The sequence below is a fragment of the Dermacentor variabilis genome, chromosome 6 (genome assembly GCF_050947875.1).
Source record: "Dermacentor variabilis isolate Ectoservices chromosome 6, ASM5094787v1, whole genome shotgun sequence".
Taxonomy (NCBI): Eukaryota; Metazoa; Arthropoda; class Arachnida; order Ixodida; family Ixodidae; genus Dermacentor; species Dermacentor variabilis.
Genome location: NC_134573.1, coordinates 84,327,528 through 84,353,647, shown reverse-complemented (window position 1 = coordinate 84,353,647; position 26,120 = coordinate 84,327,528). Strand labels below are relative to the sequence as shown.

The following is a 26,120-nucleotide window of genomic DNA, read 5'->3' as shown; positions in this document are numbered from 1 at the left end:
CGCAGAGCATGGATTTATTTCCGTTTACTAAACATTTTTGCATGGCAGTATAACGTTATTGAACCCTTTCGACACATATGCAACATCACTCAACCAACTCTTCTTTGTTGAGGATCTGTTTTAGCGGCATTTTTAACCTTCCGTTGCACGCCGCCGCGATTTTCGACCAGCCACCGCAAGCTAAGTAAGGGGAATCGAGCCAATTGCGGACGCCGGCACCACCACCTTCATCAGGTTATTTATTTTCACTGCGATGGCTCGGCGCCTTCGAATCGCTCTCCACTTCAGCACGCTCTTCGTCTCTTGTCAGCCAGTTGAGTAAGAGAAACCGCTCACTGTAGGCAATCTTATTCGCTTTGAACGTAAACAGAAGAGACATCTTATAAAGCAGGAGAGCGTTTGATGGCGCTTTCCAAACAACGCTGCGGTTTACCGCCCGATGCTTGCGTCGGCGGTTACTTAAATTTGACATGAGGAGATTAGAATAAAAACAGATTGGAATAGTTTTACATTATAGGGGCCATGGACGTGATCTCTTGTAGAGTATCCCTTCACGAAGCCAGCCTTTTCTCATGGTTGATTGAAGTCAACTGCTGCCCGGATTCTTTCGAAAATTATCTTGGTCATTATTTTATATAATACGAAAATTAGACTAATGAGAATATATTTCATCAATTCTTTAATAGCCAAGGCTGCGAGAACCCTGGACTGAGGGTCCCTTCCCGGTGCGGGAGCCCGGCTCCCTGCATTTACTTTTTCGTTTTACATTAAGGTATTTCTCTCTCTCTCTCTCTCTCTTAGTGCCTCCCTTCTTATGTACTAGTACTATATATTGTTTCATTGTTTTGTGCACTTGAAGTCGTGAGCCATTGTGTATAAGGGGCCGCAAGCTTTTCAAGCATGATATATTTTTCTTAATTCTAGGAATTAATCGATTGTTCTTCCATCTTTTTCTGCCACTTTTCCCCAGGACACATCTTGCAAGGCCCTTCCAACTTCATCGCTAGTTAAAGAAGGAGCCTCTGTTTCCAGTTCATCCCTACTTCCAATGAAGGTTGCGTGGGTGCTCTGGGCACTGTACAGGTCAGTATAGGATTCTTGTTCCGCTTTTAATGTATCATCGAAATTGCTGATTACATTACCCTACTTATCTTTCACTGCATACATCTTGCCCAGTCCGAAGCCAAGTTTTATTCTCACTGATTTCATGCTCCGGCAATTTTTGCTGCTTCCTCAATCTTTCGAACGTTAGAAATGCGAATATCGTTTATTTTGTTCTGGTTTATCAACTTTGACAGTTCAACGAATTCAATCTGATTTCTTGAGGGAAGCACTTTCATGCTTTGTCATTTCTTTATTAGGTCATTTATTAATTAGGAGAGCTTACATATTGGTCGCCTTGATGCCATGCCTCCAACTTCATTCGCTGCTTCTGAAATCAAACTAGTTATGGTTACATTCAATACATCTCCACCTTCCTGCTGTAAACCTGCATATTCCTTTGCGAGCGCAAGCCCGAGTTTGTCTGCTTTTACGTTTACTGCGTCTAAGTTGGCCTGTTTCTTCCTAACTAATTTTGCTCTTATTTTCAAGCTGTTACTGCATTTATATAAGGTAAATGCAGTAACCCTATGGTCACTGCATTTTCCCTTACGTAACACTTCTACATCCTGCACTATGCTGGGATCGGCAGAGAGTAAGAAATCTATTTCATGCATTGTTACTCCATTAGGGCTTTTCCAGGTCCCCTTTCTGCTACTGCGCTTCTTGAAGAAGGTATTCATATTGGGAGTCAATTTCTTTCCACGAATTCTACGTACTTTGCTCCTCTACTATTTGTAGAGTGGGTACAGTAGTTGCCAGTTTGTTCCACAGCCAGCTTTTCCCCACTTTTGAACTGAAATCACCCATGACTACACTATGCTGAGTTTGAATCTTTTTAATTGCTAATTCAACATCATCATCGTGAGTGAAGGTGAGAGCGTAGGCTTGTAGTACCTTTTAGGTGGAGGGTTTTTTAGCTGGAAGGGATTTACCGCCATTATAACGACTGCTAGCCTCTAATTAGTGCTGCAGAATTCATCAATGTTGATTCCTATGTCCTTATGAATTAGAATCCTATACGTCCGTATTCTCACTTAGTTGAAACACCTCTGTAGCAGAGGGCGCAGGCCGTTAGTCATCACTGTATAAACTTCACTAGTTCTTATAACCTTACTATGGTCAATAATATCCCAGGAAATGCTTGATAATTTCTCAGAGAGCCCTGCTAAGCTAGCCTCACTGGAAAAGGCTCGCGTGTTTACCATTGCCATGTTCAGTTTTCAGTGGCGGCCTGTCTAGATACAGAAAATTTTAGCACCCTCTGAAGCGTCGCAGGTCTGAATTCCGCCTTGGCCAGGTGCTCCAGAGCTGCTGGGGACTGAGGAACACAGGTTAACTGTAAGAGTCATGAGGGAGGTAGTGGCCGAATACTACACCACGGAGGGCTATTCCCTTTACTGTTATTTCTTTTTAAGACGAAATCCTTTCAAGGCTCATGGAGAAGTTAGTGTCAGCAGACCTGACCGGCGAAGTGTCCGCCGAAGCGTCATCACGCCATATGAAGACAGATTAAAGAGAGATTAAAGAAGTAAAATTGATTGATAGTACAGTTAGTGAATCATAACGTTATAATAGAGAATGGTAGAGGTAAATAATGACTAGCAATGACTAATAATGACTGAAATGACTTGTAATGACAAGTAATGACCAATATGCCTAACGACAACTTGTAACGACTACAATTCATTACAAATGACTACAAATGCTTAGTAATGACCAGTAATGACTAATAATGACTGAAATGACTTGTAATGACTACTGATGACTATGATATCACCAACAAGTGTAACGACGGCTTGTAATGACCTCCATTGATTACAAAAGACTAAAAAAGCTTAATACTGACTAACAATGACTAATAGTGGCTGAAATGACTTGTGAGAGAAGAGGCAAAGAGAAAGAGGCGAATGATAACAGGAGAAAGAGTAGGCTTTCGCCGTTCACCTCTTAAGAGAAATATTAAGAGACCGTGTAATTTTTCCTTTTTCATATATTTATCGCCATCGTTTATCCATATATCAAGGTATTTATATCCTTTTACCCGAGGCATCTACTGGCCCTGTGTTACCACTGTCTGTACACTGTTTTCGTTGAGTACCATAACACTTCATTTTCTAACGCTAAATTTCATACCTAAATTATCGCCTTCCTGTTCACAGATATTAGCCAGATGTTGCAAATCGCTTTGCTTGTTAGCTGGCAAGACAATGTCGTCCGCATAAAATAAACCTGGAAGCTACTAATCTGCTACTGCACCCGCATGTTTGTAAGAGAAATTTAACCCGATATTGCTTCCTTCTAGCGCGCTCTCCGTCTTCACCATGTACATCATAAACAGCTGTGCGGATAAAGGGCACCCCTGCCTCAGTCCATTGTTGATATCAACTTTCTCCTCATTCCTCATCCTTCCCCATTCAACGCAAATGGTATATTATAGGTAAATCTCTCTCAAAAGCCATAGACAATCGTCGCCTAAGCCTTCCCCTTCCAGAATATTCTACAAAATGTTGCGTTCTACGTGGTCATACGCTCCTGTAATGTCTGAAAAGGCCCCATATAACAGTCTGCTTTCTACTCTTGATATTTATATACACTGAGTAATAACAAATAAGTTATTTAAACGCCTATGTTCTTAACCATTCCGAAGCTCTCCCAAAAAGCCATTATTCTCTGCCCATGTTCCCAGCTTTAATTTGATTGCCTGCATTGCTATAGCCTGTATATTACTGATGTAATGGTCAACGGTCTTTACAAGTGAATTCTGTCTTTCTCCCTCTTACCTTTATAAATTAAATTCATTGTATACTTTGTCGCCAAGTGTCCAGCATTCGTCTATCTTTTAAAGTATTTTTCCACTGCTCTTACCAAAGCTTCCTTACTTTCTTGTCCTAGTTCATTAATCAGCCGTACGGGAACCTTGTCTAGCCCTGTGCCTGTGCGCCTAGCAATTATCTCTTCGGCTTTCTTCCAGTTGAAATTTGTCAGCACCAGCTCCTTTTCCATCTGGTTCTCTTTCATGCTCTTTTTTCTTCAAATACGACTTCGTCATTTGCCTTGGAAAGATTCGGCTGTTATTTTTCGGATGTAATTTAATGTCGGTTTCCCCTTCCAGTCTGTTTCCATGCTCGTCTGAGATATCTTGTTGTGTTGTTGTTGACTTCCTGCCTAATAATTTTGTGCGGCTCCAACATATTGTGTAGGTGCGGCCTTCTTTTTCTCACGTATTTATGACAACCAGCGTTCACTTTCACTTTTATATTTGCTTGCACCAGTATTTGAACCGCAGGTTTTTTCTCCCGGTATATTTCCCATTTACTGGCCACTTCATCCTGCGGCAACTGTTCTTTTTTTCTTTTTCTTTTTTGTCTGCCTGTGCTCTCGGGATGCCTTTTGTCGTTCGGCGATCGCTTCTCGTATCTCCCTGTTCCACGAGCTTTTCGGTTTCTTTTCTCCTTTCCAACTAACAAGTTGTTCCCCTTTCCGTATTTCTGTCGTTATTACACTTTGAAGCTCGCTATATTGCTACGGGATAGTATTTCCAATGACGAAGAGCCGAGCAGTAAGAAGCCGACGACGACGATTAGAAGCTAGCGCGGGCTGTGGCCTCTTGGCCAAGCGCAGCGTGTTTTCTTGTAAATATACTTGTACATAGCTTTTCGTCTGCGTCTTCCTACGTAACATATCTGGTGGAGGTGGACATTCCCTGTACCTCGTCACGGAGCTTCGCAGTGGACGGTACGTCGAGCCTTTCTTCATGGCTCCCGGCTACGACAACCAGACTCCGCCGGCTCCGACACCTGCTGTCACCTCGACGACCTACATCACTCTCCCCGCTCTCCGTGATCCTGGCGTATTCTCGGGCAAAGATGGGGAAGACGTCGATGACTGGATCAGCCTGTATGAACATGTCAGCCGCAATAACCGGTGGGACGCTACTATTATGCTCGCCAACGTAGTCTTTTACCTCGATGGCACACCTAGAGTTTGGTATCGCACGCACGAAGGTGAGCTCACCAGTTGGGATTCACTTAAGACACAGCTTCGAGACTTGTTCGGCAACCCCTACGGTCACCAACTTGCCGTGCAGAAGGCGCTTTCCGGCCGTGTGCAGACGTCAACAGAGCCCTATGTCACGTACATTCAGGACGTCTTGGCTCTGTGCCGCAAAGTTGACACCCATATGACTGAGTCCGACAAGGTTTCGCACATTCTCAAAGGCATTGCCGATGACGCCTTCAACTTGCTCGTTTGCAACAACGTAGCGACGGTGGATGCTGTTATAGAAGAGTGCCGCCGCCTGGAACTCGCTAAAAGCCGACGTATTGACCAGCAGTTTGCCCGTCTGCCCAACACCCCAGCGACATCTTCCTGTGCCAACACTCCTCGTCCCAACAACACTGCCGATGTTACCAGGATCGCCCGGCGTGAGATCGAGGCCGCCTATCCGGCTGCCTTCGACTCCAGCTCCTCCAACGCACCTGCAGTCATGGTTTCTCTGATCCACGCAGTTGTCCGCCAGGAGTTCGCAACGATGGGTCTTCACACCATCTGCTTCTTCGATTCCGCCCCGTCCCGCATCATCTTACCCAGCACCTCCACCAGATATGTTGCGTAGGAAGACGCAGACGAAAAGCTATGTACAAGTATATTTACAAGAAAATACGCTGCGCTTGGCCAAGAGGAAACAAACCGCGCTAGCTTCTAATCGTCGTCGTCTAACTGCTCGGCTCTTCGTCATTAGAGATACTATCCCGTAGCACTCTGGCATCTAGTGATGTCGTGCATGTCAGTAGGCTCAAGACCTACTACACTGCTTCAGACTCCGGCCTTTAGTCGCTCCGGGACTGCGCTTTTGCCGCCGGGGGTAGTGCTGGTAGTGCTAGGGTAGCACCGAGCGGGTGACCGCTCGGTGCTTGCGTCGGCAATAACGCAAATTTGACGTCAGGAGATTGAAATAAAAAAATATTGGAATAGTTTTACGTTACAGCGCCCCTTATGAACAACAGTTAAATAAGACAACAGACACCACTCAGTACTTATTTTGCGGCTTTTTCCTTCCGCGTATGGGCAAACGCGAAGCCGTCGCACGTGGAAGCTGCGTCGTTTCAGCGTCTGTTCGGACAACGGAGGCGCTGGTTCCCAGCAACCAAAAGCACTGGGCCTCTTCGATGTTCGGAGTTCTGGGAGCCCGCTGGCAGCCAGATGGCAGCCAGCTACTTCAGGTCCTGACAGGAAGTCACGTGGGCTGGGATCCCAAGACAACCCGAAGCTGCCCCAAGTTTGCAAAATCGAACGTCGGGGAAGCTGGCAGCGGGATTAATGTAAACATGATATATACCATCATGGCAGTGCCCGGCGAGGCCGGCGCGTGCTCGTCGTAGTAGGCCCATTCATGCGTTTCCAGCTTTAAAATATTTAGCCGCATTCAGGGATACGACCACTTTTCAGAGATTTCGGATTTCGCGCGACTCGGCACAGGACGCGCACTGGGCCAACCTCACTTTGCACAGCGCAACAGACGACCCCTGATGCGTGCGATGCCGCGACGCGAATTCGCGCGAAAGCGATTGTATCCCCGAAAACGATAGCCCGAGGATGCCTGCTCGCCGCGATCACGTCGCCCATCGGCGACATTGACGAGTTGGCTTTGTCTGAACACTTGACAAGACGTGAAAAAACAGGATATCGGGTGCGTCTTATACGCACAAAATTTCGTGCCGACCTGTTTCTACGTCGATTTCATAAAGTTTGTTTCTGGCGATAGTTCTTCTCTTATGACCATAAGGAGCTGGGGATGCGGCTAGCGCACGAAAATACACACCGCCTGTAACCAACGAAGAGTTGCACACGACGGCAAAGAATACTGCCGTGATCATAAAAGCAATAAGCTAGTGTGCGTGTGCCTACTACTCAACCAGGGTATTCTTAACATCAAAGGCCTGCCGTTCGAACACATATCGCTTAAGAGCTGCAGCCCAAGCGTACGACGAAGAGAGAGCGAACACGGGCGAGCTGCAACGCTTTCGCTAACTGCAAAGAAAAGGAGATATATCCGGATTTATGCGCGAGATATGTGAACCCGAAATGAACCAAATTAAATGCGCTGCGACAGAACGCTCCCAAAGAACGCTGCTCGGAACGCTCTCGCTGGGGATCAATGGCTAGGCGGCGAGCGGAGAGGTTGGAGCGACTTCGCACGCTGGCTCCAAGATACCGACGACACAACGACGACACACGACACAACGTCACATCATATCGCAGAGCTCGCGAAACGCATCTTAGCTACGTTAGCTCGGCGAGCAAGTTGCGGAGGAAAAGTGCGGCTTGGAAGATGCCAACATTCTCTTTTTGTTAATGTTTCTTCATACAAACTCCTGTGTCTCTCTATATATATTGGTAATAATTAACCACAGCAATAAAAATTATTCGCATTACCGTCTTTCTTTTTTAAGTTCGTAACGCAACAAGCACCATGTTCCTTCATTGTGTTTACTGTTAATATTGCTCATATACCAGCAAAGCCTTAAAACGTCACAAAGCTCTCGTTGCACGATTGGAGTTAGCTGGCTTCGGCGATGAACGTGCCCCCTCAGGTCAGTTGCGCGAAACGCGCACACAAGCGCCTTTTCATCGGCGAAGGAAGACCCGCAGCCAACCACCACGAAAGAGGACCAAAGATACAAACGCAGTTGTTTGCTTTACAACGCAAGCGTCGATTTCTGGGTCGCCCACAACGTAAAGCTATAAAAGAGGCACGACGGGAAGCAACACGAACGAGTCACTCTCTCGTTCACGCACACAGCATCGCCATTTTACTACAGCACTGATCCTGCCTCAAACACCGTTAGTAGCGCCACTAAAACCATGTCAAGCGCGAGAAAAACCCCTATTTCGTCCCGCTTCTGTAGAAAAGTTCACCTTTCGTGCGTGCATATGCAGCTACAGCGCTCTAGCGTTCCCATTGGTTCGTCTATTTGCGTTTGAACAGTGACTCGCGAAGAAAAAAAAATTATTCGAAAGTGTGCGCTCGCCATACAGTTCATCCTCCACGGTGTATCGCCTTGAGAGCTTCGGTCATAATGAGAGCCAAAAGTTCGACAAGAAACTGCCAGCTCTGATACTTTACATGTATCATCTGTGCACTTATACATGTGTACAAAAGGGAAATCTAACTTACAAATTGCAATGTCGTTCAATAAACGCCATGGGGGTAATGACAATGCAATTCGACGTGGAAGCCGCTGTGAAGTCAGATGCTTCTGTTTTGAAGAGCAGCACGCACACGCTGCAAGGGCAGTCCATCTTGGTTTATAACCCAGTGAAATGTGTCTAACTTAGAACCAAAGCAACAAACACAACATTACACACAAGTTCGACAATGGAAAGTTAAAGACCGCATAATAAAAGCGTAAACAAATAAAAACTGCTGTCTGGTTTCACACACATCGTCTTCAAAAACAGTTCGGCCCAATTCGACAAGAAGGATAGTGCTACGTCATCGGCCATACAAAGTAACCGCACTATACCTCAACGTAAGAAAAATAAAGGTACTGTGGACCGTATTCTATATAGCAATCATGTAGCTTCAATAATTGTTTCAAGCGAAGTTTGCCAATACACAAAGAGGCACAAGTGAAGAGTCACACAAAATAAGCTTCAGAACGGCGCCGCATTCGCCATCACTGTCACCACGCAGCGCACTTGGAACGAGGATTCATCGTCCTCCCTTGCGGGCAGTGGAAGGCCTCTCCGAACGCGTCAAAAAGCATCAGCGGTACGTTGCACCAGGATGCTTGGGTGAGACCTCGCCTTGGCTCCATTTCGACCTCCGGTAACACGCAGCTGGGAAAGCAGAGCGCCAGAAAGAAGAGCTGCTCGGCGCTGTAGTCCTCAAAGCCGCGGTTCCACTCCGGGTAGCCGGGACTCGCGGAGAGCGCATCTAACAGTGGTTTCAAAGAGGCTACCGCCACAAGCATGGCATCCGTGTCTCTGCGATCCTCTCCGAACTCCGTGCCGCTAAGGTCGCCGCGCTGAAAGGCCTCCTGAACGCAGCGCACGCTATCGTTCGTAGCGAGTTGATCCAACCTGGACTTGTAAGGACCGTCTGTGCCAGCTGCCCTGAAGGATATTGTTAGCAGCTGGCGGGCTATTAGCGAACCCATGAGGCCATAGTTAACGCTCTCGTATGCCGTGGTCGGAAACACAGACTGCAGCACGTACATGTTGGGGATGACGACATCGCGAGGAGACAACACGAACGGCGACGCGTCGTGCTGGTGCCAGACGTCGCCCCACCACAGTGTTCTCTGTGCCTGGGCGCGCATGCTCTGTAGGCGGTTTCCTGGCGCGAAGCCGAACCAAGACGGCGTCACCGACAAGTCGCTGTGAACGCCGTCCCAGAACGTGCGGGGAATGATGCTCAGGTTGTCGATGAAGTCTTCACCCAAGTCTGGCAGGTCCACCATCGCCGCGTGAGAGGGCACTTCCGCACCAGTGGCCTCGCCGGTCAGAACGGCTTCGAAGTTGAGGACGCTCCCGTTGATCCTCGCGAACGCCTCCGGACGCGCAGCACCGTTGAGCCAAGCCGCCCGGCGCACAGATGTGCCGACGGCAGACTTGACAGCTTGGAAAACTTCGGTGGCCTTCGTTACTCGCTCAATGTCAAGCAGGAGCGCGATGTAAGGTGAAGACAGCAGACGCGGCACCATTTGGTCCACAATCCCGTAGCACAGGTCCGGGTGGCGCCGGGCACGAGCGATGTCGTCGCCGTAGATGATAGTGGCGAGCTGATTGCTGGCGAAACGACCCAAGCCTTGGACCACGCAGAGACCCGCCACGAGGAGGAGGTCCGTCTGCCACCGGTTCGAGCCGAAAAGAGCGCCCACTTTTCGCATGTGCATCTTGTTGTAGACTTCCACACGATGCACTACGTCCGAGACCACCGGAACTGGCTGGTCTCTCGTGAGCAGCCAGAACCAGTAATGACCAGAAACAAAAGGTGTGAGATCGTCGGCGAAGGTGATGATGTTGTCGTACAGAGTCGACGACTCGTTTTCCAGTGACTCGTTGCCACTGGTTGCCGTCGAGTCACCGAGAACTTCCCTCTGAAGTTTGTCGAGCTGCTCGCAGGAGACCGACTCGGATTGCTCGTCGCCACGTTCCATCAGGGCGTCGCGTAATTGACAGATGTACTCTGTGTTGTTCTTGCGCAGCTCGCGTTCTTTCAGCAGAAGGCGCGGACCCAGTCCCAGGAAGTCGTCGGTGAAGACAAATCGCGCGGACAAGTGTTTCGTCCCAGGTGACATCGCTGGCCCTGGCGTGGAGAAAAGACGGTAGACGTAGAAGAAGAGCGGGAAATGCCAGTTCACGGAGAGGTCCACGGCCACTTCGACAATGTTGGCGCGTGTGTCCACTTGTGGCCAGGGCAAGCGGCGTTCACGCAGGAATCGTTTGAATTCGCCGATTCCTCGTGTCCTCTCGGCCAGACAGCTCTTGTAGAGCATGACCGCCTTCTCGTGACTATCCTGCAACTGCCGCGGCGGAGAAGACCTGGCGACGCGTTTGCCCACGTCTCTGCGGAAGCTGATGGCCGAGTCTTCTAGCATGGAGCGACCTCCGAAGCTGGGTCGCCAGCCTTCGCACACGTAGCTGTGGAAGTCCTGACATGGGTCCAGCGAGGCGTTGATGGAGGCAGCCAACGCGGTGACGAAGTCGCGGCACTGTGGAGCCCAGCACGGCAACTGGTGGCGCGCGCGATGACTGCGCGGGAACAGCAGCACGATGAGTAGCAGCAGCGAGACCACGAGGACGCAGCAGCCGAGGGCGCTGCGCGCGCCGGCCGCGCCGCCGTAGACGCTGCGCATCCGGGACGTCAGGAAATGCATGCGTGGGCGAGACTGCGGGAGACAATCGTCAATTAGGGGCAACAATGGAAAACTGATAGGCCTGGGTCAGTCACGTGTCGGGTATCTTCAGCTGCGGGGTTATGTATCTCTGTAAGAAACATCCATAAGCTCGATGCCTGCTTCTTTTGTTGGGCGTGAAGCAACCCACGAAAAAAGGAAAGGAGATGTTGGGAAAGAGCGCTTAATTGCGATAAGGTAGAAGACCGGGCCACTAAATGGGGCGGGGGGACATCCACTGCAGGATGCGACGGAACAGGATGCATGGTGAAGAGGCAAGGCAAACTCTGTCTCTTTGTCCTAGTCATTCGTACTGTCTTTAAATTACACTCATGAGTGCGCGAATAGTTATTTTTGATACCGAATCGACTGTTGTCAGGAGCGAATCGAATATCGAATAATTTTCTAAAAATTTTCGAATAATGAACAGCCGTTATCACAATCTAAAACGACGTTCACACCCTGATAGTCTTAAAATAAGCAAGCTTCTGTCATTACATAGTACGTATAAGACTTGTTTATTAAAGTACAAATGGAGCATTAGAAGCAAACAGGCAGATTTTCGCATGCGAATGACTCTTCAGAATGCGAATGACCGCTGTATAGCCTGTCAAGTATGGCTATTTAAGTGGCATAGCCTGCTCCACTAGGCAAGTTCTCGGGTTTTAATTCTATACTATGACCGCGTGAATTGAACTTTGCCACAGGTTAGCACCAATTTTATGTTTAAATGGGTGCAGCGGACGTTTCGAAATATTCGAAATGTATTCGAAAAGTATTCGCATTTCCGAACAGCGACTATTCGATTAGAAGATCGAATCCAATAGGACACTATTCAGTTCGCTATTGAAATTTTTCGAATATTCGCACACCTGTATTTAGAATAGATTCGTCTAACTCACCTTAATGTAAGCTGCAGCCAACTTTAGATTATTCAGTATCACTGATTATCATTTGTCGGCAAGAGCTGAAACAACGAAGAACTCAAGGTGCCGTTTAGACTAGGGTCTGAAGTTTTGTCACTGCCATGGATACAGTGCTAACGTGTTTATTTACAACATGCCCATTGGCTTTCTTTATATTATGTTGCGTGACTATCGCTGCCCTCCTCGCGAACATCGAGAGGCCAATCGAGAACCGCCGACATTTCTTTTTAACGCGATTATCGTGGCTAGGATTTGTGTCTACTGTATACGTGCCTAGATAGCTGTGTCTAGCCGCTTTCCACGGCCTCTTCAATGAAAAAGAAGGCACGTCTAACATTCTAGCAGAATCTAACAACTAAATTCTAACTTCTAGCGGAATCGAGCCCTTGTCGCACGGTTTAATCAACCTAGCAGTCACACGCTTTAGCACACTGTGCCACGAATGCATTAGGTGTGTACCGCATTTCAATACACCTCTTCCACGTCATACTTTGGTGACTGGGTATGTGCCATGTGTCGCTATTCATTGAAAAAAAAATAGAAAGTGCACAGGATGTATGGCATCAGGGTGTACGTGCGCATATCGCAGTGGCGTACCTAGGTGGCACAACGTGTCCAGAGGAAAGCATTACCTGGTCAGCAGACGAGATAAGCAAGAGAGGTTCTGGAGTATACGCGGAATGAAAGCTAGGAAGAGATCGATTAGTACCGGATTCATTACAGTCCTATCTGTATCTACCCTCTCTCGATATGTAGATTTTTAAGGAACAGAGAAATGATCGACGACATATAGGCAAAATGCAAGGCCGCTATGCAAGTAGTTACATTGCCCCACTAACTCAAGCAGGCTAGGCCACTGTAACCACTCCGGTTCGAAAGGAATGCCGATAAATCATCATCATCATAATCGTCGCTGAAGCGCGGGAACGGAGTTCTCATAGGAATACACTTCTCACGCATGACGCTTTTCTCGGCGTCCGCACGCACAGGCACGCCAAGCGTCTCAGTAGCCACGCACGGGCTTCGCGGCGGCGCCACCAGATGGCGCAGCGCGTGCGAAGGAAAAAGAGGCCACAGGTTAGCCCGGTTGCAGTGCGCACTTGATACATGGAACGTTTCGGCGGCGGCAGTTACGGTGCGTCGCTACACTGCTTGCTTGCTAATCGCATTAACGTCGATGTTAAACGTGAGATCGGTTCTACAGATTGGCGACAGCGCCCTCAAGCGGCGTCGCAGCGAAGCCCGCGCCTGGCGCGCGTACGATTCTTCCGAGAACCGGATGAATTTAGCATGGTCTTTTTCTTTTGCCGCTGAAGATTGGCACACACGCAGGGACACATACGGCAGTTACTAAAGTTGTCGTCAGCGAGGTTTGTTGAAGAACGGCACAAACCCCATATGGTGGCGCATTACACAGTGGCCCAAGTTGGTGACATATGTTCATTGATGAACGAGACAGACCGAGTGCCACATACGAAGTACTCCAAGTTGACATCAAAGAAGTTCACTGAACAGCGGCACCTACCCAGCCACCCCCGTCGGCGTCAAAGAGGTGCAATGAAGAGCGCCACATAGCCATTGCCAGGTACTCGGTGACCCAAGTGGGTATGACGATTGGTTTCTGGCCCTGTTCCGTCAGCACAGCCGCCCGATGCGCTACCCATAAGACCAATGTTTCTTAATCTACTTCAGTACGTGGCCCGTTTTAGTAGTACCAAATGTGCAACGACATCACTCCCCGGCCGCTATATATACGCCTTCTGAGAATTTATTTTTTTACTCATGCTGATACACTCATAATTTATTTAAAAGAAATAACAGCTGCGGTGCTTCTATTTATTTAGGTATTTATTTAATCATACGTTTTATTATGAACTGTGTCTTTGCTTTCCTGATACAACCATATCTGCTGAACCCCAATTAAACAATTTCGGTGAGACAAAACTGGCTGTGGCTTGGAAGCCGTGTCCGGTGAGCTTTATATTGTGGTGACTCAAGGTTTAGATATCGGCTTGTCTTGCCGTTTCGCCGAAAATATTGTGGCCTTCTAAACTAATATTACACTGTAGAATAAAAATCATTTCAGGGGCGATATGCGTGCGTTTGTGCGTGTGTGTGCGTGTAATAATAATATTTGGGGTTTTACGTGCCAAAACCACTTTCTGATTATGAGGCATGCCGTAGTGGAGGACTCCGGAAAGTTTGACCACCTGGGGTTATTTAACGTGCACCTATATCTAAGCACACGGGTGTTTTCGCATTTCGCCCCCATCGAAATGCGGCCGCCGTCGCCGGGATTCGATCCCGCGACCTCGTGCTCAGCAGCCCAACACCATAGCCACTGAGCAACCACGGCAGGTGTGTGTTAGTGTGTGCGTGTGTCACCCCTGACATGATTGTTAGTCTGCACTGTATTATTGTTTTGGCCATATATATATATATATATATATATATATATATATAATTTATTGGTTCTAACTCTTCAATGGCTCAAGTCACATCCGGTGTACCCCAGGGGAGCGTGCTTGGTGCCCTGCTCTTTCTAATGTTTATTAATGATTTAACCAATTGTGTATCTTCCAAAATTCGACTGTTCGCTGATGACTGTGTTGTCTACCAAGCAATTAAATGTGAAACTGACCACCAATTTTTACACATTGACCTCGATTCAATTAACACTTGGTGTTCATCGTGGCTAATGATCCTAAACCACTCTAAGACAAAGCTGGTCTCCTTTACAAGAAACTCTTCCCGCATCCCAACCACATACACTATTAATCACGTAACAATTGAGACAGCTTCTACTTACAAATATTTAGGAGTTCACCTTCAGTCCGACTTAACCTGGAACTATCACATTGATCTGATTCTAGCAGCTGCTAACAGTTCTCTTGACCTGTTAAAACATAACCTTCGACACGCTCCGGCGCCTGCGCGTAAACTTGCTTATATCACCCTAATCCGACCTAAAATCGAGTACGCCTCAGCCAAATGGGACCCGGATCAAACCTACCTCATAGATAACATCGAATCTCTGCAGAACCATGCTGCTCGTTTCATTTCTTCAGATTACTCACGTTTCACTAGCGTCTCAGTGTTAAAGGCTCGTGCTGGTCTTGATAACCTTTCCCATCGTCGCAAACTTGCTCGCATAACGCTTTATCACAAAAGTTACCATCATCCATTGCTTCATGACGATTTCTTTCAATCACCATAGGCGGTCTTTCCACGCCATGACCATCCTTTCAAGATCAAATGCATCATTTGCCGCTCTTCTTCTTTTGCGAAATCATTCATACCCAAAACAATTATTGAGTGGAACCCGCTGCCTGCTTCAATCGCAACTGAAATTAATTCGTCTAAATTTCATGAACTTCTAAAAAAAGAATGTGATGAGTAGCCTTTCTTCTAGTTTTGTTCTGTTACCGCAATGTGTTTGATTTTTAACATGTGTGTGCGTGTGCGTGTGCGTGTGCGCGTGCGTGCGTGCGTGTGTGTGTGTGTGTGTGTGTGTGTGTGTGTGTGTGTGTGTGTGTGTGTGTGTGTGTGTGTGTGTGTGTGTGTGTGTGTGTGTGTGTGTGTGCGCGTGCGTGTGTGTGTGTGTGTGTGTGTGTGTGCGTGTGTGTGTGTGTGTGTGTGTGTTCTGTTTATTATGTTGCGTTTCTCCACTATGTCTCCTTGAGTGTTGCTGTTCTGCTATTTTATTCATATTGCCTATTCCTTGAATACGCTTCTCTAGATGTTTATAGAATTTTTGTCACCCCCCTATTTAATACCCTCGTTGTGAGGGCCTTTAGGGGTTTCTTGAAATAAATAAATATATACATGTATATACAATATATGGCATGCATTTCTGTTACTTTCTTACCACAACGTCGTTTTATGCATTGAAGCACGAAAGTAACTGGCACTCGTAAGTAATTCCCAGAAAGACCGGGAATTACTAACTCGAAACTGATGTCATCCTGAGAATTAATTTCAAAATCCGCCTTGCAAACTCTACGGCTAGAATGTGTGAATTGCGATATGGTCCATAAGGTAACTAGTTAAAAACTTGATCAGTAAATTTCTGTTAATTAGTCTATTACGCATTTCAATTTTTTGTGCAAGTAGTGTCAGCCACTTCGAGTAGACAGACCACCTCATCAACTCTAATTGCGCTATCAGTCACAGGCGACCTTTAAAAAATTTGGAACTATTCGGTGAAACATCCGGTATATCGCGGGTGTCCCAGCTAATTTTATCCAGAGTTTAGAAATATACCGATGCGCTTCAAGACGACGCGGCCAAATGCATGTTGCTGACTACTGTATTTAGTAAGCCACACTATTTTTTGTATTCTGCTTAATTCCATGATCGGAATTTTTTTTTATTCTGCTTAATTCCGAAATTGGAACCAAGCAGAATACAAGCAGCATCTGCATTAAGTGGAAAAAAACGGATGCTTAATGGGTAGAAAGTCAGAAGCTGTTTAATCGGACGTTTTGCAACCCGTTCTACAACTTTCTAATTCGAATATTTTTGCCTAACTTTGTTGCTTGAGAAGTTGGTTAGTTAATCTTGACTATTATGCGATTCAGCGGAATATAAAACTAGCGCGACTTACTACATACAATAGTCAGGAACATGCATTTGGTCGCGTCGTATTAGGGTGCATCGGCATATTTTTAAGGTTTGGCTAAAGTTGGATGGTACACACTGTATATGGCTTACAACGGATCGGCCGCCAACTAACAGAGAAATTTCGGGAAGTTGCTTCCTAAGTGGCACTTCTCCAGCCCTGCTCAATGAATACCCTCCGACAAACACCCTTATAAAATGCTTCGGAGTGCAACTTTGCATGTCTGTTACCAAAAACTATCTATCTATCTATCTATCTATCTATCTATCTATCTATCTATCTATCTATCTATCTATCTATCTATCTATCTATCTATCTGTCTGTCTGTCTGTCTGTCTGTCTGTCTGTCTGTCTATCTATCTATCTATCTATCTATCTATCTATATATATATATATATATATATATATCTATCTATCTAATACTGCGAATTGCGAAGTTCCAAGCAGAAGGGCACCCAACGGATTTCAGGAACCCACATAATTGTAATAAGGCGTAAAATTGAGACTTTAAAAGGAGAAGGACTTCGCACAACAAATCTGATAAGGTTTAGAGTTACAGCTAAATGTACAAGTTTATGTGGATGTACAGAAATACACCTAAATGGCAAGCTGAGCAATGAAGACCTGTGGCACGAATTCCAGTCTACTATACGGCCTATTCGAAGCAGCGGACAATACTTGCAAAAAAATTGAGATGCAAAATCAACTAATTATTAAACACTCATTAATTATGTTTTAGCTAATTACATTATGGCCCACATTGCAATTTACAAATTCTAGCCGTGGACATGGAACGAATTTTCAAGATGACACCAGTTTCGAGATATAAATTCCCGAACATTGCCGAGAAATGCATTGGCGTTCCAGTTACTATGTCAACAAACCGTCGTTTCATTCACTGAAGCACGCAAGTAACTGGAACGCCAATGCATTTCACCGCAAAGTTCGGCAATTTAAATCTCGAAACTGGTGTCGTCCTGAGAATGCGTTTCAAGTGAATCCGCATTGCAAAGTCCAAAACTAGAATTTGTAAACTGTAAAATGGGCCATCAGATAATTAGCTGAGGAATTAATTAGTGAATTCTTGTTAATTAGTCGATTTTGCATTTCAATTTTCTGTGCAAGTAGTGTCCGCCGCTTCGAGTAGACCGGCTCATAAACAAGAATTGAGCTATATGCCGCAGGCAACCTTCAAAAAATTTTGAAAGTGTTCGCTGAAACACTCTGTGTGTGTATATATATATATATATATATATATATATATATATATATATATTCTTCAACTGAATGAAAATGCACTTATATCTGATTTACCAGTCTATAAATTAACGTACCGGTGCTCTCACTCCGTTGCTTTAACAATGACGACGACCACTAAATCAGTTCTAACAGATAAACTATTCTCCCGAAGCTCTATCTTCGCTAACTTCATTATAATGTGCTGATTAGAAAAAAGTTCAGGTCAATTTTCTTTGTTTTTCTTTTCGTGCTGAAACTCCAGCACCGACATGTCCGCGTGAATTCACCAATTTCGCTTTCTTGGTCCATATTTTGGCCGTTGTAGCTTTTGCTCTTTCAGAATACAATTTTGACGATCTGTACTGATAAAAAATATTTGCCTACGTATAAGCGCACGCAATCAAAATTCATGACGTCACGGCGATCGCGCATTAGCTTCAAGTTGGCGGCGGTGCCCGCCTTTCGTTCTTTTTACCAAGCCTGCTCGCACGGTAACCTAGATTTCTCGCTTATATTTTTCACGCGAAGCTTGAATTGCCTCTCCCGTGTCGGCGTCACCGTACGAAACAATTCAAGCAGCGCGAAAATATGAATTGCTTGCCGGGCTGCGGGTTGCGCGACCACCACGCTAACTGATTCAGCCATTATGGGTTCATCATACGCGCCCTATAAAGCGGGGTTTTATGTGCATGAAGCAGACGCAGCACAAAGAACGAGCCAATCACAGGCGTCCCCTCGCTCCGGAGGGAAAGGCTGTGATCACGTGTTCGTTTGCCTCGCACCGGCGTTTCCTGCCAGTTCAGGCCCGGCATTCACATGGGAGGCCGCGTTTGGTTCGTTCTGCCGAAGAGCAGGCTGCGTTGAAGGAACGGCAGCGCGGCAGCGGGCCGCGCGTTCGGCCATCGGTTCGGCCGGAGAACGGGCGGCGTTCGCTTGAGAAAGCGCTCGTCGTCGACGTGCCGACCTGGCCATGAGGGAGTGCGAAGCCGAGGAGTTCCGACAACGAATAGCCGCGGATCCCGAGCATCGCTTGCACCCATTTTCACAGAAGTGGAAGAGCGGTCATTTTTTTTTCCTTTTTCCTACTGTGAAACGATAATTTACTAATATACAGCTCGCACCCAAAAATCTTCGACATTGCGACTGCCTGTCAATTTGAACTAAATTCTGATGTTTTACGTGCCAGAACCACGATATGATTATGTGGCACTCCGCATAGTGGGGACTCCAGAATAATTCTGACCAGCTGGGATTCTTTAAAGGGGTGGAGACATCACAATTTTCGTTCATGGGTTTGTTGATTCAAACGTTGCGTCATCCTTCAGGGAGCACGATACACACAGCGGGATTCATATATATCCGATAAATAATTTAATAATAGCATCATTATACCGAGCGATTTCGGTTACGGTTTCTGGGCTCCGGGGGACGTTATGACGTCACAGAGGAGGAAAAGCAACTTGGCTTGGTCACGTGGGCCACAAAAAATAGTGACGTAAAACGATGCTGCGTCGTCTGCTCACGCGTACGCGTGCTCTCCCAGCAGAGGTAAATAACTGGCGATTCGAAGTGCATGTCGCGATTATTATAATTATTGCGAAGAGCGACAACAACGGTAAGAAAGTATTGCGGCTTGTGAGAGTCGGTGATTCATTCCGAAGCGCCCTAAGCTTTAGCTTTGAAGTGAACCGGAAAAGGCCTAGCGACGATATCGGCGGCGCCGAACGATCAGAGGCGGTGAGGCTGCCGTCGGTGCCAGTGGGACCACTCCTCGGTCGCTGATTGGCCGCTTCGCCGTACGGCTGCCGCACAAATTAGTCCCGGGCCCGTTCTCTCTGCGGCAAGGAAATCTCGCCGTTCGCGAGCAAAACCGCCGTCGCACGGGGATCTGCGAACGGCAAACGGCGTGCGGCGAGTCTCCGTGCCGGTAACGTGGACGGGCCTTCACATTGAGAAAGGCCAAGCGAACGAGAGACCGCTCCGAGCTGCCGAACTATGCACGAACGCCGCATATCCTGGTACCTTTCGGAGTCGGCCGGCTAGTGTTACACGCAGTTTGCCGTTCGCGGGCCGCCGTGCGGCGTTTGTGTTGTCCACTTCTCTCCTCTTGTGTCCAAGTCTGCACGCCTTACCCCTTCTTTGCATTAAGAAAGGATTTCTATATGCCTGCAGCTCAGTCATAGTGGAGGCTATGCTCGGTCGCTCGGGTTAGCAGGCTCCGTAATCGGCATTTCATCGCTACTCATCATACGTCACGTATTTGTGCTAGTGTGCTATGACGTCAATATTTTCGTTCCTCCTCTGTGACGTCATAACTGCCGCGCTAGCGATGGGTCTCGACCATGAGAAGGAGTTTTTAGTGACTTTTTTAGAGCTGAATTAAAATTATTTTGAAATGTTTGCAGCGTCCAATACCTCGTTCTGGGTGTCCTTACATACGGAAGCAGCGTACAACATGCTTTTTATAGCCTTAAAATTTGGTGTCCCAACCCCTTTAACCGTACACCTTAGTGTCCGTACACGGGTGTCTCTGCGTTTCGGCCTCATCTAAGTGTGGCAGCTGTGGCCGAGATTTAATCCCGCACATTCGCTCCTGACAGCGCAGCGCCAAAGCCACTGCGCCCCCACGGCGGGTGGCCTTCTGTCCAACTTAGCTTCAATGTACCAGAGTAGCTCATAGGCCGCATATTTTAACGCGATAGCGTTAAGGAGCTCGTGTCGCAGAAAAGCCGTCAGCGGCGTTGGCCGTGAGCGATAAATCCCAGAAGGCACTTCATATGTAGAAAACAACTTGCAAGATGGGCTGAGTGGGAATCGAACCAGGGTATCCGGAGTGTGAGACGGAGATGCTACCACTCAGCCACGCGTTCGATGGCTCGAAATAGGACAAAAGCGCCTCTAGTGAATGCGGTGTTGCCTTAGAAACGTGTCGTAGAAAGTTATACTGCGGTGTATATCGGTAACTATGAGCATGTAAATTACAGAACTCGCAGTTACACGAGTAGCGAAGTACGTTTCCGCTACATTTCTTCTGCGCTCTGCGCACACGCAGAGCCATCTTGCGGCAGACACAAAAGTCCCGCTCCTCGCAATGTATGGCGCTGCCCTGTCAGGTGGCGCGCCACTCTCCCGCGCGACGAAGCTCCTCTTTCCGCTCACAGCGCGATTCCTAGATGCAGCGTTCGATGCGGGACGCCTCTAACGTGATCGCTGCGCCGTAGTGCGTCTGGTGGGAAAGCGTCGCCCGCGATATGTACCGTGCTGCTTGCGAGGAGCCATGCGTCTGCGTGGTGCTCCCAAGCGAGATGGAGGACGATCCCATCGAGGCGTCAGCCCCATGATCACGTCCGCCTTCATGGCGCGTCGCGGCCCGGCTGTCCGTGCCGATTACGACGTTTGGCTCGCGTAGATCGTTTCTCCATCCGAGTCATCGAGTTCTTTGGTACGTTCCGCTTTCTCAGGCGCACGTTTCGTCATTGTGTGACTCAAGAGCATGCCGAGCGAATGAGTGGGCGGTGGGAACGGGGTGCGATAACGCTATCGCGTTCCACTCTTGAAGGCAAAGCTTAAGCGTCCTCGAATTTTTTAATGGACTTTCAGAACACGGCCTCAATTTAACCAACTTTCAGTTAGCAACATCGAGAAGGCACACCCTTCCAGTAAAACGATACTTACCGCACTTATTCGTAACTTTCCTGTTGCATTTCGAAGTATTTTAATATTGAGAAAAATTCTCTACAATGCAGCAAATACGTTAGGATTAGGTATTCTAAATGCGCTTGTTAATAAAAGCGCGTACTCTCACGACGCTGCTACCTGACGGGCAACCTTCTAAAACATCGTTTCTTGAAGATCTTGGCCGTTTAGTTACGTTGCATGGAGCACTTCAGTGAAGTTCAACAGAAAGCCAAAGGGGCCATGTCCAAAATTTTTGGGCATGCAACTAATTTGCCTGTTTTTTGGGGATCCCTCAAGAATGCGCTCAAGTAGGACAACGCCTATAGGGAGAGCTACGACAACACAGGGCTCGAAATCTGTTCCGCAAGCTGGGTGCGTGCATAATATACACTCACGCTGGATGAGCCCTCTTCGGGTGTTGTGTGCATGCGGTCCGACTTTCGCCGCGATGAGTCGACCAGGATGGACCGCGGAGTGGGCACCGGCGACACCGTCTGGCTCGCGGACATGGCGCCAGGTGACCAGGTGAGCCGGCGCGAGGGCAGACGACGTTGTGGGCCCTGACGTTATGGGCTGACAGGGAGCGTCTGCCTGCGTTGCCGATCAGCTATGCCCCAGGGGATAATCGAGAGACGCTGCAAGAGAGGCAGAGAGATTATCGCAGTCACTCCGGCGGCGATCACGATTGCCAGCTCGTGATGGCGTTCCTTCTTCTGTTAGCGTGCTCTAGCTCGTGCTGCTCGTTCCCACGCTGCGTGACGACGATGATGATGGTCCTAGCTGTAGCTAGTACCCACAGGCGCGATGTGGAGCATATCAGACAGCAGGAGTAAACGCATAAGAAAGAAGCAGTTAAATGAAGAAAAAAAAATTCAATGCCATATCACTCTGAGAAGGAAGATGGCCAGCGAAACCCGCCGTGGTTGCTAACTTGCTATGATGGCTATGGTGTTGATCTGCTAAGCACGAGGTTGCGGGACCGAATCCAGGCCATGGCGGCCGCGTTTCGGTGGGGTCGAAACGCGAAAACACCCGTGTACTTAGAATTAGGTGCACCTTTAAGAACTCCAGGCGGTGTAAATTTCCGGAGTCCCCCACTACGGCGTGCCTCATAATCAAATCGGGGTTCTGGCGCGAAAAACCCCAGAATCCAATTCAATTCAATGACCGACGAAGCTGTGCAAGTGTATAGTGATGGCTATATTGGTTTAATATATGGTGATTACCATATTGATTGAATAAAGACAGACTTATCCGACTTCACCGGCCGCTGCCTGGCACGCTGGAAGCGCCGGACTAAACCGATCAGATCGACCAGACAACTACCGCCATCTGTAGTGAAGCATGATGAGTAGCTGAGGCTTGGCACGGCTGGGCCAGAGGGGTTCGGTGCTAAGTGTGCGGGATGAAGAAGAATAAACATTTTATTTAAATAGCGGACTGAGGTTCTTGAGGGTGGAGCCCCTATTCCAGGGCCCCACTAGCTCTAGCGGCTCGTTCGGCCTGGTCCAAGGTTGCCTGCTGGCTTCCCAGGTCCGACCGCCGGGTCTTCTTCCAACACTAGAGCCAATTTCCTCATCCCTATTGGGAAAAGTAGTGGGGGGACTGTAGATCCCCGTGGAGTGTTTTTCAGCGGCCATGTGAATCTTGTCCAATTTTAGGTGTCCCAGCGCTATGGACGCCGTCTTGTATTTGAGAAAACTCAGCACTTAACTGCAAATCCTCCCCCCACAGCCTACTTCTCGTAGGCAGGCGAGTATCGCGTCATGGGATATGTTGTCAAAGGCCTTCTGCAGGTCCAAGGCAAGCAGGATTGTTTTCATATTTTGGGATCGTGGTTTGAGAACCTCGTCCCGAAGGAGGAGGAAGAGATCCTGCGTGGAAACCCCATGTCGGAAACCGTACATCGAATTTGGTAGGAGTTTGTTGTCCTCTACGTATCTTGCAAGCCGTGTTTGGATGACTTTTTCGAAACGTTTTGTAAGGCAGGAGGTTAACGAGATTGGTCGGAGCTTGTGGAACGATTTTGGTCTCCCTGGCTTAGGTATTAGAATGACCTCAGCCTCTTTCCATTCCAGCCTCCTATTTTCCAAACCGTATCGTTGAAGAGTTGCGTTAGTTTCTCGAGAGCTTCGGTGCCCAGGTTCATGATCATGGCGTTTGTGATACGATCCGGTCCTAGCGCCGCGTTCCTCTTGAAAGCGTGTGCTGCAGCGTATACTTCTGGAAGGGAAATATCGGTTCGTCTAGGGCGGGCTTGGCCGGTCCCGTGTAACCTGGTGTGGTGGTTGCGGTCACCCTTACGTACGTACTTTGGAGCTCATGCGGTAGCTCCGCGTCTGAGCCTGCGTAGTTGCTAGCTATGCGCCTCAGGAAGAGCGTAGTTTCTCTTCGTCTTGTTGCAGGGGTGAGCATACCGCCAATGATTGCTCACGTTTTCTTCGTACTTAGAGTGCCACGGAGAGAGTCGCACAAATTCCTCCAGTTCGTAGTTCACAGCTCTTGCGAGTACGCATTGGCTGCCTCCGAGAGCATTGTTCTGCGCTCTCTGAGCTTTCGATTGTGCCGTTGTTTCTTCCATCTTTGGTAAGACTTCTTCTTGCTTCCCAAAGGTGGCTGAGATATTAATTTTGTCGACCACTGGGTTTTCCTGTGTGGTTTGAAATTGTCTGGTGACTAGTTCAGCCGCGTCCCGTAGATACCCCGCCAAGTATCATGTCATGTTGAGATTCAGGGCTTCAGTTTGTGATTCCCTAAATGTCTTCTAGTCTGTCAGACGATTCACTGCCGTTCAGGGAATCTCTCAGAGGGGCCACGATGAAAGCCCCACAAGTGAAAACAAGGGATACTGCGCTGAGCTCTTGAACTTGTTTAGCAAATATGACGATATTGTCAGAAAGAAACTGAATGGTGGAGCAGCGAACGCGAAGTACGTTCATCATTCGGTGCAGGACCAGATCTTCGAAATTCTCAGCCCCATCGCATTAACAAATTTAAAGGAAGAGATGGGAAAAAAACCTGCAAGTGCTTTGTACATATTGTCGATGAAACCAAGGACCTGAGCAGGACGGAGCAATTATCGGTTGTAGCAAGCTACTACGTCAGTGGGGCTGTCCTTGAGTGGTTTCTTGGATTCCGAAACGCTGAGCACTTGGATGCAAGTTCGCTCCTGGGCTACGTACGAGAAACGTTGAATCGCAGCGGCATAGATACTCAGTTGTGCGTTGCTCAAACATGATGGTGCCAGGGTCATGAGCGGTACCTCCTACAGGCGCTGTTCAGGCAGGAAGCGCCGCAGGCAGTGTACGCCTACTGCATGAACCACCGCCTTAGTCTATGGTCATCGTGGATGTCTGCAAGGTGATAAAACCGGTGAGTGAATTTTCTCTCTTTTAGAATGCCTCCATGTTTTCCTGAGTGGACCTGCAATTCACTCTCTGTACGTAGATGTGCAGAAAAGGTCGTCTTCGCCAGTGATATAGAACTGCAGCGTCTCAGCGATACACGATGGGCCTGTCAGATAGCGGCTTACACAGCGGCAACGAAAAGGCTTCCTGCTATCCTTGTATGTCTCGCCGAAGTCATCGCTGCAAACATCAGGCGGGAAACGGAAGCTCAGGGTCTGCTTGAGCAAATGAACTTCTCGTTTCTCTTCCATTTCATCCTATTTACCAAGGTACTCAGCCGCCTTAAGGTTCTTTCGGACCTATTACAAAGTAGAGACTTCAATATTAGTCAGGCATGCCTCGTGGCACGCAGTCATATTGACGAGTTCTCCGAAATGAGAAATTCGCAGAACGCATTTGGTGCTGTCTGGGAGCAAACCCAAAGAGAAAAACAGAGAATGGCGCGCCTTCCGCTCCATTTAGAACGGTATATGCATTGAGCGAAGGACGGCCCCTTGAAGAAGTGCCTCCAGATTCAAAGGAAACATTCAGAGTTCAAGTTTTTCTACCCGTTTGAACCTGATTACTGAGCTGACTAGACGGATCACGGAGAATAAGGATGTACACTGCGGTGTTAGCGCCTTCCACCCTCGGAGTGAGAATTTCATGGCCATCTCCTTAGTCAAGCCTTTCACCGAGCACTATGCATGGGACATCGAAAGCGTTGAAGTTGTGTGCAAGCTGGTAACGAAACTTCTTCAGCGCATCGAAGCCGAAAGTAAGCGCGAGATACAGACACTTCTGCAATTGGTGATTGTCTTGGGAGAATATGAACTAGCCTTCAACAAACTGCACAAGCTAGCTGCTATCGCCGTGAAGATACCGGCATCGTCATCATCTTGCGAGCGCATGTTTTCTTGCCTTCGAGGACCGAAGACTCATCTTCGCAGCAAGATGACGCATAACCGTCTGAGCGACCTAGCTGTGCTTGCGGTCAAGCGATCTCTTGCCAATAAGATGAATCTTCAGTGTGTTGTCGACATGTTTGATGCGGCGCACAGAAATCGATGTATACGTCTGCACTAGTATGCCGGTATAATGATATCCCATCGTATCTCTGCGGCGCTTTCACGGGAAAATTGTGCGGCACGGGCGTAGGACCGATAGCTATACCGGTATCAGAACATCCGCTTCACCATCGAATAAATCCCTGCTCTGTTTTGTCTTGTACTGTCACAGCGCAGGCATTGGCAGCTGTGGTTGT

General features: G+C 47.8%; 1 protein-coding gene and 1 pseudogene across 1 annotated transcript; one reads left to right on the top strand and one right to left on the bottom strand.

Moving 5' to 3' along the window:
- Window positions 1–8,396: 8,396 nt before the first annotated feature.
- LOC142584914 (endothelin-converting enzyme-like 1) lies at window positions 8,397–22,219 on the bottom strand. The gene is made up of 2 exons (XM_075695263.1): window positions 21,866–22,219; window positions 8,397–11,000 (listed from the first exon to the last, which is right to left on the bottom strand). The coding sequence occupies exons 1-2, from the start codon at window positions 21,977–21,979 to the stop codon at window positions 8,790–8,792; spliced, it is 2,325 nt and encodes a 774-aa protein (XP_075551378.1). The 5' UTR covers window positions 21,980–22,219; the 3' UTR covers window positions 8,397–8,789.
- LOC142586200 (uncharacterized) lies at window positions 21,978–25,942 on the top strand (annotated as a pseudogene).
- Window positions 25,943–26,120: the final 178 nt, after the last annotated feature.